The sequence below is a fragment of the Podarcis bocagei genome, assembly GCF_964188305.1.
Source record: "Podarcis bocagei genome assembly, chromosome: 3".
Taxonomy (NCBI): Eukaryota; Metazoa; Chordata; class Lepidosauria; order Squamata; family Lacertidae; genus Podarcis; species Podarcis bocagei.
In genome coordinates, this window is record NC_138127.1 from 98,448,860 (window position 1) to 98,463,570 (window position 14,711).

General features: G+C 41.5%; 1 protein-coding gene across 2 annotated transcripts in view; it reads right to left on the minus strand.

The window, feature by feature from the left end:
• Positions 1–14,711, minus strand: part of PSME4 (proteasome activator subunit 4) — an 88,565-nt gene that overhangs the window by 73,044 nt on the left and 810 nt on the right. The window contains exons 2-4 of one of the 2 annotated variants that reach the window (XM_081188354.1): positions 5,436–5,576; positions 4,223–4,339; positions 2,459–2,518 (exon numbers count right to left, since the gene is read on the minus strand). In XM_081188354.1, the coding sequence (XP_081044480.1) occupies positions 2,459–2,518; positions 4,223–4,339; positions 5,436–5,576 (318 nt within the window). The remainder of the gene's footprint in view (positions 1–2,458; positions 2,519–4,222; positions 4,340–5,435; positions 5,577–14,711) is intronic. The other variant, XM_081188353.1, reaches the window with a different exon arrangement.

Genomic DNA, 14,711 nt, shown 5'->3' on the forward strand with positions numbered 1-14,711 from the left:
TGAAGAATAGGAAACCTGCCTCCTCTCACCTTTCCATAATTAAACATACTAGTGGAGATGTCTCAGAGCTTATGAACACCAGATTCTTCTTACAAGTGCTGTCATAATAGTCTGCTGAAGCACAGCCAACAAAGACTTTTGGAGCATCTTAAAGATGAACTAATTTATTATGGTGTACAGTGGAGTCACAACTTGCCATGAGACAGATAGGCTGAAGCACACCAGATTGTTAACCAAGAAAATTCTAGAGAATTATAGGTCAGGATAATCCTTCAGGAATACTGGAGCAATCCAATAAACATTATACAACTAGGCTTCTGAAAAATATTTAATAAAAACTCCCACGCAAACTTAATCATCATAAGATAGGAGGACAGGTCAGAACTATAACTGGTCGATGAACAGAAAGCGGAGGGAGAGAGTAAATCGACAGATCTCACAAGAGAGGTAAACAAGCATTGGTGGTCTGTACTGAGTCATACACCATTTGACATTGATAAGTGATTTGGAGTCAGAGGTGAGCAGTGACATAAGCAAATTTACAGACGAAGCCAACTTATTTGTGACAGTGAAAATGCAGGTACTCTATAAATAGCACCAAGGATCTTTCAAAACTGGGAGAAAGGGGGAAGAAAACTGCAAACAAGGTTCAATTTAAATAAGCAAAAATCCTAGACTAAATCATTCTGAGGACATGGAAATGGTTTCAAATATGCATAGTCTGGGGGGCGGGGGCAGGGGGAGATTCTTCCAGGTGTCTCAACTAGGACCAGAGATAACCAGGTCCAAATCCCCACCCAGCAATGAAGTTCTGGGTGACCTCAGGCCAGTACCTACCACACAAGGTTGATACAATGATAAAACGGAGGAGAACACGTATTCTGCCCTAAGCTCCCAGGGAAAAACTGGAGTCACTCAGCGAAATGGAATGTCCAAAGATTTTTAATTGTTTTTTATATACCTTATTACTGCCAAAAGATGTGATGATAGCCAACTGGATCAGAGCATGTGACCCCATGGACCAGAGCACACCAGGCACTCCTGTCTTCCACCTGGCTATTAAATGGGGCAAATTCATGGAGGAAACTGGCTTTACATGGGACAAATTCATGGAGAAAATGGAACCACCATGTCCAGAGGCAGTATGCCTTAGAATGCTAGTTGGTGGGGGGACAAAAACTGTGGGAGGGCTCCTGCCATTATGACTTGCCCTGTTTGTGGGCTTCCTCGAAGCACCTGCCTGACCACTGTGAAAAACAGGACACTGGACGAGATGGAACCCTAGTCTGCTCCAGTGACACTTTTCTACCAAGGATGCTTTAAATATATAACTTACTTTGATATATTTTCCAGAACTGAACCTGCACCTTTGGAAATTACTAATCCCATGTATGTCAAACAAATGTGTAAATATTTCATGTTTAGTTAATGAGTTCTAGGAAACATGCTGCTGGTTTCCCAGTACTGTAGGGGGGGACGACTTGCTTTAGATAAATAAAAAAAGGAATGGCTCTGGAAAAAGGTTGATGGAACACTTTTTGGTTGTTAACGTGAACAGAAATTTTACAAACTACAGAACCTTCTCTAACAATGTCAAATGTTTTTATTTTAAGGCTGGAATCCTAAACATACTTAAAAAGGTAAAGGTACCCCTGCCCGTACGGGCCAGTCTTGCCAGACTCTAGGGTTGTGCGCTCATCTCACTCTATAGGCCGGGAGCCAGCACTGTCCGTAGACACTTCCGGGTCACGTGGCCAGCGTGACAAGCTGCATCTGGCGAGCCAGCGCAGCACACAGAACGCCGTTTACCTTCCCGCTGGTAAGCGGTCCCTATTTATCTACTTGCACTTGGGGGTGCTTTCAAACCGCTAGGTTGGCAGGCGCTGGGACCGAACGACGGGAGCGCACCCCGCCGCGGGGATTCGAACCGCCGACCATGCGATCAGCAAGTCCTAGGCGCTGAGGTTTTACCCACAGCGCCACCCGCATCCCTAAAGCATACTTACCAGGAAATAAAACCCATCAAACCAATGCACAGAAATGCACTGCAAGTCTTAACCCAAAAATTATTTTAAAAATTCAACCAACTCTCTTCATCATTCTCTCTCCTTTAGCATTCCACCAAGCTTTGTGGAAAGTTAAATTCATGCATTTCTAAGCTTTGTGCAAATTATGCCTAATAATTAAAGCACTACATTCACCATAACTTTTAAATTTACTAGTCAACAGAAATTAGCAGATAGCCGTATTTTCAGCCACTTCACACAGAATGTATTTTCTCACAAGTAGGCTTAAATACAGTGCGACATTCCCATAAATTGTGGTGTAATGTTAACATTGGGGTTTTTTCCAGTTTTAAAAAAGTTACATGTATGTGACAAGTGTTACAACTGAACAGGCCATGCAAGAAGATAATGCTTCGGCCAGAACTAAATAAACAAAAAAAAATTGTCCTTACCACCTATGTAAAACATTAAGCACAAATGTTTTAGGTGAAGACAAGCCTGGTCGACATGAACTGAACATAAAGAAGAAAGGTTTAAAAACAAACAATGAAAAAGGAAATTGTAGAATTGTAAACAAAATGACTCAGAAAACAGCACACACAAACCAAATGATTCCAGTCCTATTTCTTTCATTTTCTATTTATCCTTCTCAATTTACCAGAAGGGGCAACAATGAAATAAGATATTTTAAACAATGTTGCCAAAACACCATGAGAGAAAAAGTCGCACTGCACAATTTTAAATTCTAGTCCAGTCAATCTTAAATTTTTGCAATGGGGCTTACTTCTTCCCCTCAGGTCTCTTTTCCAATTTACACACTTCTTTTACCTAAAACGTTTTGAAAATGCCCTGCCCTGTGCATTTACATCAGATGCAATATAGCTTGGCCACAGCTCACAGAACTATGAGTCAAACTCGTGCTTGATAATAAAGCACCTTCCTCTAGTAGTGCCTATGCGCGTGCACACTAGAAAGAAATTAACAGTACGTACATGGGGATCTGTTCCTCAAAGATTAGAAGTCAAACTGGGCACACCAAAGATCACAAGAGTACCTCAACTAGCTTTCCAGATTGAGGTGTGAGATTAAATTTGGGGGAGGTGACGTAGCTCAAAAGTTATAGTTTATGCTTCACAGTAAGAAGTTCAAGATTCAACCACTGGTATCCCTATTTAAAATAGAGTTGGATGACCTGTGGCCTTCCAGGTGTCATTAATTCCAACTCCCATCAGCTACAGTCAGCATGGCCAAAAGTCAAGGATTATGGGATATATAGTCCATCAAAATCTGGAGGGTCACATTTTAGGCACCCCTGGTTTAAAAGACCTCAAGAAGCAAGTTGGGAATGTTAAGTCACTTAAAACACTGACCTTATGATAGCTAGAGATTCTAGTTATCAAACTGGGGGGCTTCTTTGAGTGAACAATCATACTCTTAACCACTTGGCTATTGTTCCAGCTTTATAATCTAAAACTGAGAATTTTCTTAATATGAACAGATATAAGATGCTTTCTATGTTAAGTCAGATCAATCGACCACCTAGCAGCAACTCTCCAGAGCCTGAGGTCGAGGTCTTTGAGAATCTTGTCATCCTTGATGCTTTTAACTAGAGATGCAATGGATTGAAACTTGGCCAGTACACATGCAAAGTACAACTAAGCCATGGCTTGTCTGTAAAGCAGTGCCACCTTTCAGAAGTGGGTGACACTGTGTCATTTTCTGTTTGTAAATGGCCAGTTTTCACTCACAGCTTACAGATATCAAACAGTATTTTCTAAAACCTTAGACTAATCAGATTATTCATCTCATGAAATGTAATTATGCCACTTGTTTGTAAACCAGAAAAGGCACATGAGTAATAGAAGACATTGTGAGCACCCACAGTAAAACAAAAAGCAGAGTCTAAATCTTGTTATCTTTAGTTCAGATGACTGAAGAAAATATATTTGATAAACTGCACAATTAGAGCTGAGAAAAACCAGCAAGTTGAAATTAATATTTGCTGGTTTGGCTATTTTAAGTTTTTAGGCTTTACACATTGAGTTTCTGCAAGCTGTCCCTACACAAGTTATTCCTACAATCAAATTCTGACTTTTTGTCTGTTATCCTTGAGGATCAACAAAGCATCATCCCGTTAGTATCTTATAAATATGTTTAAAATAGAAAGGTAAACCTGTTCTATCTCACATTTTTAAAAACTAAAACAAAAATCTTACTTTGGAAACCAATTTAATCCAAGATGTTCAGTCTTAGAGTACAATATCCGTTCCAGCATTTCGTACAGTGGCCTCCATGGCAATTCTAAGTCATCCCTTGAAAGAAGTTCTTTTTTCCTAAATTAAAAAAGCAGTTTAAGATTAATGATTAATTACAACTGGATGTAACTTTCATACCCCAAAATAGCACAACAGAAAGTCTGGCTGCAACTTTGCTTTAGTCATCACCCGTTTCACACAGCTTCCTAGTAACCCGTAACATGGCAAGAAAATTATCTCATGACATTCTCTAGACAAAGTTGAAGCAATCGTTTAAGATGTAGATGCAACTACACATTACATAGCACTAACCAGGTTTCTCTCTTAATAGGAATTTGAAACGAAGTTAACAAACTCTGTTTGAAGGGAAACTATTGTTTGTTTGTGCTGATAGAATGCTTAACCATAGTTTACAAGTGGCAGGGAAGGGAATTTACATGTCAGAAGGGAAGGCACATGTACAGGCCCCTCTTAACCTTAGCTGAGATTATTGCCAATGTTAATTCAGTGTTACATTAACCAAGCCAGTTACAGATAGGTAGCCGTGTTGGTCTGCCATAGTCAAAATAAAAAAATTCCTTCCAGTAGCACCTTAAAGACCAACTAAGTTAGTTCTTGGTATGAGCTTTCGTGTGCATGCACACTTCTTCAGATGCAGTGTATCTGAAGAAGTGTGCATGCACACGAAAGCTCATACCAAGAACTAACTCAGTTGGTCTTTAAGGTGCTACTGGAAGGAATTTTTTTATATTAACCAAGCCAGTTTGGTTTGGAGGAGGTCACAAATACGCTTGCCAGAAGTGAGCCCCTCTTTTAAAGTGCTGAGTAAAAAAGTAAGAAATGGCGTTGGACCTTGTGTTGGGCCTCAAATGCACTTTGAAGCAGCAAGACTGAGTGACTTCAGGAATCAGCCGCCCTCCTTCTGCCAGACATGGGGAAAGGGCAGGGAACACCTACTCCTGCTGCCATGATGGATTTTTGACACTTCTGAGTACCTTCAAAATCCAGCATGATGAAAGACACAAGCCCCCAACAAAAGCCAATCCAAATTTTGGGCCCGTTTAACTAAAAAGGCTTTTATCCAGCCTCAAAGTCGGCTATTTTTTCCCCAAATTACTCTTCCACAGGACATAAGATACTTCTGTTACACAGGAGCAATGAAATGGTAACTTACTTCAGCAGGTTTATCAAAAGACGTGCAAAACCTTGCATCATGCTGATCTCCAACTTTGGAATAGTTACTAGCTCATACAAGAGCTTGATAAAAAGGACATGGTCTTCTTTGCTAAACTTTCTCCCATAGAGCCGGAGATACCTTTAAGAAGAAGAAGAAATACATAATGTGGAAAACATTTATTTATTTAAATATGCCACCCTTCAACAAGCAAGCTCTCTTGGAAGATAAAAATATAAATATCAAGACAACATGTACACATAGCACAGCAGAAAAACACAACAAAAGCCAATGTTTTCAAAACATACTGAAAGGCTTGGGCAAGTAAAAAGGTGCAGAGACACTGGATTTAATAATAAATGAGCCTCCCTGAGATAGGCATTCCAAATGCTGTGTGCCACCACTGAAAAGGCTCAGCAACTTCTGGTACCGTCAACTATGGCATCCTGCTGGAGCAACAGTCTGAGTTGGGGGGGTGGCACTGCCTAGCGGTGGCTGGGTGGTCATTTCCAGAGGGTAATGCATGGGGAGTGCACTTTGGCCCTGTGGAGCCTTCAATGTGGGGTTCCTCAGGGTTCGATTTTATCCCCTATACTGTTTAACCTCCACAGGAAACCACTGAGTATGCTCATCCAGAGTTTTGGCATGTGCTGTAAGCAATATGCTGATGGCACACAGCTCTACTTCTCCTTTACACCTGCAGGTGTAGCAGGAGATATGCTGGACTGTTGTCTTTCCTCGGTAATGGACTGGATGAGAGCCAACAAACTGAAGCTCAATCCAGATAAGCACTGAAAGTGGGCAGTTCCCTGGACTGGATGAATTGGAGGCTGCCTACTCTTGATGGGGTTACACTCCCTCTGAAGGAGTAGGCATGTAGCTTGTGGGTACTCCTGGATCCTTTCCTTGCGTTTATGGTAGATGGGGGTTATTGGTTTGTTTTTGTGTTATTATTTATTTTGTGCTCTCATTTTGTAATTCCATATTGTGAACTGCCCTGACGGGTGATATACAAATTAAATAAATAAATGATAATGATAATAAAGAAGAAGAAGAAGAGTTTGGATTTGATATCCTGCTTTATCACTACCCGAAGGAGTCTCAAAGCGGCTAACAATCTCCTTTTCCCTTCCTCCCCCACAACAAACACTCTGTGAGGTGAGTGGGGCTGAGAGACTTCAGAGAAGTGTGACTAGCCCAAGGTCACCCAGCAGCTGCATGCGGAGGAGCGGAGACACAAACCCAGTTCACCAGATTACGAGTCTACCGCTCCTAACCACTACACCACACTGGATATGGATAAAGCCATATCCACCTGCCCTACACCTGCCATCATGTAAAATATCAGATGATGGGTAGCTTGGACAAAAGGGGCTTTGCAGAGATTCTGCATGAGGCACTTTGCAAACCCTGCTATGAGTTCATGACCACAGGGCTTGCAAACGCCATTGCAGGGCACTTCCAAAGCACACAATAATAAGCAATTCTAAAGGAAGCCATTCATAGCCGCCTTCTCTTCAGAAGGAAGAATACTCCAGTTTTAGGAACATTTTCCCCTCTGCAACAACTGCAAAGGGACTCCCCCTAACTGATGGATCATTGATTTAAAGGGAGCATCTTTGACAGCACACTCCTAGCACCAATCCACTGGTTGGTGCTGAAAGGGCATCTTCAAAGGAGGTTGCTCAATGATCAGTAGTTATGGCAACCAATTTTGAGAGCTGTCAATCACCTGCCATCACTATGACATCATAGTAACAGGTGGGTGGTTCCATTTGTACTTTTTATGTTAAAATATTTAGCTACTTGCTTTGATTGCTTAATCCATTCAATTGTAACTATTCAAGCTTTTTAACGTAAATTGTAACTTTGCTTTATTTTTAACTTTCTTCACACAGTACCAGGGAAATTCCCAGAGCTCAGAAAATAATACTCCCAATATGATATCATAATTAAGAAACTTATTTAAGGATATTGTAAATATGGTAATTTATCTTAGGTATGAGAACCGTTATTTTAAAGCCATCATTGATGGCTTTTCATTCTCTAACCTATCTTTTTATTTTCAGCAAATCAGTGAAGCTGCCAGTGCTCTAAACCTCTTAGGTTTGCAAATTACAATCGTGATTTGTGAGACAACAGTGGCTGACTCTGCTGTTTTCCTGGACAGCCAGCATTCTTCAGCCATAATTTTAAACATCAGCTATTTTAAATTTGGGGAGATTGGAGAGATACACATAGCTTGGTAGCAGCATCACCAGTGCTGAATATATTTTCATAAAGTTTCGACTGAGAATCCTCTTTGTCCAACATTCATATTCTGTACTCATGAAAGGGTGTTGGGAATTCAACACATAATAGAAGGAAAAGGTTGAAATGTAAGTGCTATTGGAGCAGCATATGTTCAAAGGCTTACATATGTTTATAACTCTCGGCCTTGGTCCTGTATACCTGAAGGAGCGTCTCCACCCCCCATCATTCAACCCAGACACTGAGGTCCAGCTCCGAGGGCCTTCTGGCAGTTCCCTCGCTGTGAGAAGTGAGGTTACAGGGAACCAGGCAGAGGGCCTTCTCGGTGGTGGTGCCTGCCCTGTGGAACGCCCTCCCAGCATATGTCAAGGCAATAAACAACTATTTTACTTTTAAAAGACAACTGAAAGCGGCCCTGTTTAGGGAAGTTTTTAATGTCTGATGCTGTATTGTTTTTAATATTCAGTTGGAAGCTGCCCAGAGTGGCTGGGTGGGGTATTATTATTAATAATAATAATAATAATAATAATAATAATAATAATATCCTATGCAATCATCTACGACCCCCAAATGTGAAGGGTTAGAAGCCCAATTTCTAAAACTGCTAAAGGAGCAGGGTGTCGTTTGCTGTTTCATATGCCTTTTTCCCAACCTTTCTTAGGTGGGATCCTACTGACACATCTTGAGTACAAGAAGTTCCACTTGTGAAATGGAACTCCCCCCCCCCCCATTTTTTCTAAGTTTCCTAAACCCTAAAGCATATTTGGAGAGGGTGCGGGGCACACACCTGGAAGCAGGTGTAGAAGTTCTATTGCACATGTGTAAATCCTTGCACTGGTGGGATGTGTTAGTTGGATACCGCCCATTATCTCCAACAAGTGCTCACTCAATTTTGTTTTATATTACAGGCAATACTTTCATAACAACATTTTGGCTCAGCGTACTGTTGCTCAGTATCCTCTATTAAACAGAAGGTGCAGATTAGCAGCAGCCCTCTAGCTACTATTTCCCCTGAGCACTTCAGTGCTGAATAAGCCATGTGCACTTGCACTAGGGTGTGGAACAGAAGTGTCAGTGTTCAGGTATGCCACTGAATTGCTGTTCCCTCAAGGCAGAGTTATTTCCTGCTCTTTATCATGACACACCAAATGGTGAACTGGAGGAGCAAGTTTGAAGAGTTTCCAAATGCAAGTTCAACATTCGTGAAGCATAGTGCGTGTCACTTTCAATTTCCTAGCCATGATTTGCCCTTTTAATTTTGAAGCACGCCCTCTCAAATTATTGTTCTTAACTTATTCACCCTCTGGACCAGGAGTTCTGGGTTGGCTGTCATGCAGTGGCTAATTAATTTCAAAAGCCATCTACAAGCAATTACTTCACACTTTTTTTCAAGAGTGATCTGCTACTTCCTCTGTCAGCTTCCTGGATTGGAAAGAAGAGGGAGAGAGAAGGGTGACCCCATCCGCTGCTGCCTTTGGCCCCACCCACTGGTGCAAGCAACTTCTGACAGATTTCCCACAAGGAAATCTGGCCATGGACAGAAAAAAGCTTGCTCTCCCATGTTCTTCCTGTAGAATTGCCAACTCAGATTGCATCTGTGTATGGCACAGAGTCAGTCAAATAGCATGGTATACCACTGAAGCAATGCATTGACATGTAATGCTAGCTATATATTACTAGCTATTTATAAGTAGGGTTGCTAATTTTTGTTGATTTTCTTGTTTTATCTTTTGGTAACCCATTTTGAGGTTTTTTTACAATCAAGTGTTGTATACATTTTATGAACTAAATAAACAGAAACATTGTAAATTATTTAAACTAGACATTATAAAAACTAAATCTAATAAATAAATCTGAAGAAACAGTCTGATCTATGAAAACTATGCTGTATTACAATTTTATTAAGTCACAGATTTTAAACAACTGTTTCAGATTTTAAACAACTGTTAGGTAGTATACCTGCCAGGACTCCGATCATCGTGACAGAGTTTGTAAACGTTAAATTACAAGCATCTTGCAATGGACTGTGAAAAACAGAGGGCTTAAAACATCTGGATCCAGCCACTACTGCAGGCTTCCTCAAACTCGGACCTCCATATGTTTTTTTGGCCTACAACTCCCATGATCCCTAACTAGCAGGACCAGTGGTCAGGAATGATGGGAATTGTAGTCTCAAAACATCTGAAAGGCCGAGTTTGATAAAGCCTGCACTACTGGATGCAGGATACTGAGATGGGTACAAGTCTAATTCCCCAAACATAACATACCAAGCCATACTGCTTGATCATTCCATTACTTCATACTAACATCATCCAGAAAAACAGAATGACAAGTCATATACTATCATAATACACTGCAAAGGGTTAAAACTAGCAGGTTCTGATGTCTTCCAAAATCACATGGCTTTTCAGAACCCTGATTATTTTGTAGGCAACATGTTTTGACAGCATTACCACATAACTCCTACTAGAATGAAAACAGGCCTCACTGTCAACAACACTGAGGTAGGAGCAGATGGTTAAAGGAAAAACAGTGTCACACTATGTCTACTCAAGTTCAAGATGTCTTGTAAGGCAATCATGTGAGTCATGTTATATCTACTGAAGTAATCCTATCTAAGAATCTTTCCTAGTAAACAAAGTCACTTCCAATGATGCAAAAGGCAGATTGATATTCTGCCAAACAACCCGCCCCCGTCCCCCAAAAGTTTCTTTTTACTAATGTACGTTGCCAGTTTCCCAAGTTCCATTACACTCTGGTGTGACTAAGAAACAGATCTGGAACACCAATATGTCAAGTGCGAGGGCTTGGAGGACTGCTGTTCCCGCACTGACTCTCTTCGCCAGCCAAGCCCTTCAGAGGCTTCGACAACTATCCTGCCTCTAACCAGATTTTCAACCAGCCGCTGGAACATCATCAACAACAGCAATGCCCTACGGACTGCTGTCTCCAGGCATATGGGGAACATTGGAAGCACAGTATCTTTCATTCCTCTGATGCAGTTTTGCTGCATAATCTGTAACAGTGATGAAATGTCTAATGGTATTCCTGGTCCCTAACAAATCACGTGACCTGCACATGAAACTGGGAAGACTAGACTCATCAGTCTCTGGTGGCACTTGGACCAAAGCAAATTAAGCTGCCAGCAAAAGCGAATAAAGAATAAATACTAAATGGAGTACCAAAATAAGAATTTTGAAGTATGAATTTATATCACAAAGTCCTCATTTACAATACAGTATTTATTATAGGTCACCCTGAGTCTATATGAGAAAAATGGGGTATATAAAACTCAGGAGGACACTATGCATGCAGTAGCAGGGTTGATTCTTTATTGCTGTATTTGAACAATCACATCTCATCTTAATAAGATGGCATATGAACAAGCTTCATTCCCTTGCACACAGTTGGCTGCTCTTCCCTTCACACACCAGGATGCCTCAGCTTAATTATAAAATCAAAGATCTGTAGAGCTGGAAGGGACCACAGGGGTCATCTAGTCCTTCCAATGCAAGAATCTTTTGCCCAACATAGGGCTTGAACCCACGACTCTGAAATTAACTCTCATGCTCTACCACCTGAGGTGTCCCAGCAAGATAGTTCTATTAAAAAATATATTAAAACAATTAGAACACCTTTTGGCAATGAATAGCCTAAGAGCAAACAATGCTGTAGCACTGTTATGTTAGTGTGGACTGAGACATAGCCCTTATGGGAGAACACTAAAAGACCTCTGTAAGCTGTTTTTTACCTTCTAAAAACAAGCATAAAACATAAACATGGTTGAAACATACAAAGATACCACAAATTGGAAACCATTTCCATTGAACAGCTGACCTCAACATGTCTAAACATAAGCAAGTGATTTTAAGGCTCAATGAAAGGCACTAACTTTTTTATTGTATGATTGATTATTGATTAATTTCTATACCACTTAATATATTTAAAATATCTCTAAGCGGTGCACAAAAAAACTGAAGAAACAACGATATAAACAAAGTATTACAAAAATTGAGTTGCATATTAAAATGTTCCATTAATACAAATTTTCTAATATATATAAATCAATATCAATTCATTTTACTTCCAACACACCCTCCCTCTCAGCCTCGGGGTTCTCACCCAGGGCTCAAACAAACTCTCAAATTACGGTACCCATAATAGTCTCACAATGAGAAGAGTTCCTGGAAACAGCAGGCATCACCCTAGTCACTTACACAAGACTTGCTTTTTATGGGCAGGCCCAAGGTGGATGGCACATCCTCAGGCTGCCCACAATTGTGTCCCATTCAGCTGCACTCTCCACACTCAGTACCAGGTGTAGCAGGTTTGTTGAGCATGCTATAGGCACAATACCGAAATTCTGCTTGCTGTCAGCACCTGCTCTTTACATTATTTTTGAAAAATACGTAATAGCACAAACAGATTCAAAACAGGCAATCTAGTATACCCTCCGCCCAATTAAACCTTTGCCTTGGTTTTCTCTCTTTAGTAGTGTGAAATGTTAATGAAATGTATCCTCGCAGTCCATTTTATTTTAAGTCACTATTAGAAAGAGATTAGGTCTAGAACTGAAGTGGCAGAAAGTGTTGTGGTACCTTTGTTAGATTGTAGGCCTTTGGGTATGTCCATCATATTAGTCTTAATTTATTTATTGTATTCCAAGCTGTGGTTTGGGTGCTTAATAGATATACAGTGGCGCCTCGCAAGACGAAAATAATTCGTTCCGCGAGTCTTTTCGTCTTGCGATGTTTTTCGTCTTGCGAAGCACGGTCCGTCGCAACTGCGCCTCTTCAAGCGGCTTTAAAAAAAAAGCGCAAGACGTTTTCGTCTTGCGAAGCAAGCCCATAGGGAAATTCGTCTAGCGAAGCAATGCAAAACCGAAAAACCCTTTCGTCTAGCGAGTTTTTCGTCTTGCGAGGCATTCGTCTTGCGGGGCACCACTGTATTACCACCTTCACAATTATATGGTTTGCTGCAGCATCAGTTTTTGTAGTCAAGTCTGTTACATTCATCTACTAGAGAAAGCAAGATAAGTATTCCAAAGAATTCATGTCACAATAAACTAGTCACGCCTCCAAGATGCTATAGCAGCAAGGAAAGAAACTGCTACAGACTAACACAGCTTCGCTTTAAATATTTCTCTGTAGGGACAGCACAATGACAAGGCAAAAACATTTTATCAGTGCCCCAGAAGACAAAGAAGTCCTTGAACTAGAAGTTGGTGCTTTTGCCCTTGTCCAGCTCAAAACACACTTTTCTTTTTCCTTTGCTGACACAGCAGTATGAACAAACGTTATGTGAGATGAGTAAGAGATTAAACTCTGCGAGTTACTAGCTAGGCTTTGAACCGTGAAAGTGAAATGCAGTGCTTGTTTTGGAACTAAATGCAAATGCTATTTTGTAATCTAGTTTAAAAAGGCAAGGACAGTTGCAAGTAGCTTATGAAGTCACTGAACAAAACCTATGCGCTAGTTTTGGCAACAAAGAGTGATAAACTATTTTTAGGAGTAATGAGCTGCGTATGATTTATTAGCTGCATAAGTAGAAAGCTCAGGGAACGACTACCATCGCTAAAACTAACAAAACCCTCCTCTTCCCAAAGTCCAAGACTCAAGCAGCCTTGAAAGATGACACTTCCCAAACACAAGCCCACACAGGAGGTTGCACAAACAGAAGGGGTGGCTGCTCATGCCTAAAAAAAGGTCCCCAGAGGCACATGCCCCAGTCAGAAGATGTCCTTCAAAAGCAAAGCTGCAATCTTACAAACACTCAAAGCCCAACCAAGCCCCCTGCTGATCATAACACTTACAAAAATAGTGCCAGACAAAGACTTGGGGAAGCTGGAGTCATGCAGACAGCAGCAGACAATGGTAGACACGTGGCATAGAACTAAGTTGCTGAATGTAAAAGGAGTAGCAGAGGCTACTCCTTCATCCAGGGAAGTGCAGAAGCTGGGTGCCACCAGACACTGCCCCAAACAGAGGCCAGCTGCCCATTTGCCTCAGGGGCCAGATTTGAAAGAAACGGCTTTTTGAAATACCCGGGGCCTTAGATGTACGGTTATCTTTGCTACCAGAAACTGGCATAGGTAAGGAGTTAATGCAGTGTTTATTCATCTCCCATTTTAAAAATATCTACCTTCTGTATTGGGGGGGGAGGACAGGACAGGACCGGATAAGGTGTGCCTTAAAGCCACAAATTGTCTAAGCAATCAAAGGATGCCCAACAAAGTGGAAGGGAGAAGGGAGAATCAAACATCATTTTTCCGATCACTGACAGATTCTTCAGGCTGCACCGCTCACAGTTACCCTGAGGCACCCAAAAAGTTTGTTAAGGACACATAGGCTGTTTTTTCTGCATGTGTTTTGATGACTTAATTGCTTTATGTGTTCTTACCTGCCCTGACACTTTAGACACAAGGCAGGTTAAAAACCTTACACCCTCTCACAATATTTGTGGTCCTGTCACTTAACAGAGCACAACGGGGACAAAACAGAGGAACTACATCTCGGAAGAATGCCAAACCCTACTACCCTCATTTGGGGTGGAGGGGAGAGAGACATCCATCTTACCCTGAGTACAACTGACACACTGCTGCCATGCCCTCCCAACAAAGCGAAACACGAACACCAGGGAAACACCGGGCGGCTGTTAGGTTTCCAAGCACCACAGGACTCTTTTGTCTACAATCCAGAGCATATTTCTTTTCCACGGGAAGCTTAAATCCCACTGCAATTGCGGGGGGGGGGGGCTTAACTCCCTAGAAACCCAGCTCAAAACCGCCTGCCTGGTTCCTTCCAGCTATTAATTATAGCAACTGTTCTTGTGGTTCATTAAGGCATATTTATGGCGTTTCCTAAATCTCCAGATTACGAATGGTGGTGGGTGCTCTCCCCTTTTCCCTCCCCACTCCAGGTTGCCTGAGGTAGGGTGAGGATGAAGTGTCACCCCTAGGCTGACACCCCCCCCCCCGCGCCTCAGGAAGAGAGAAGAGAAAGAGAGAAGAGGGAACCCCACCCACAA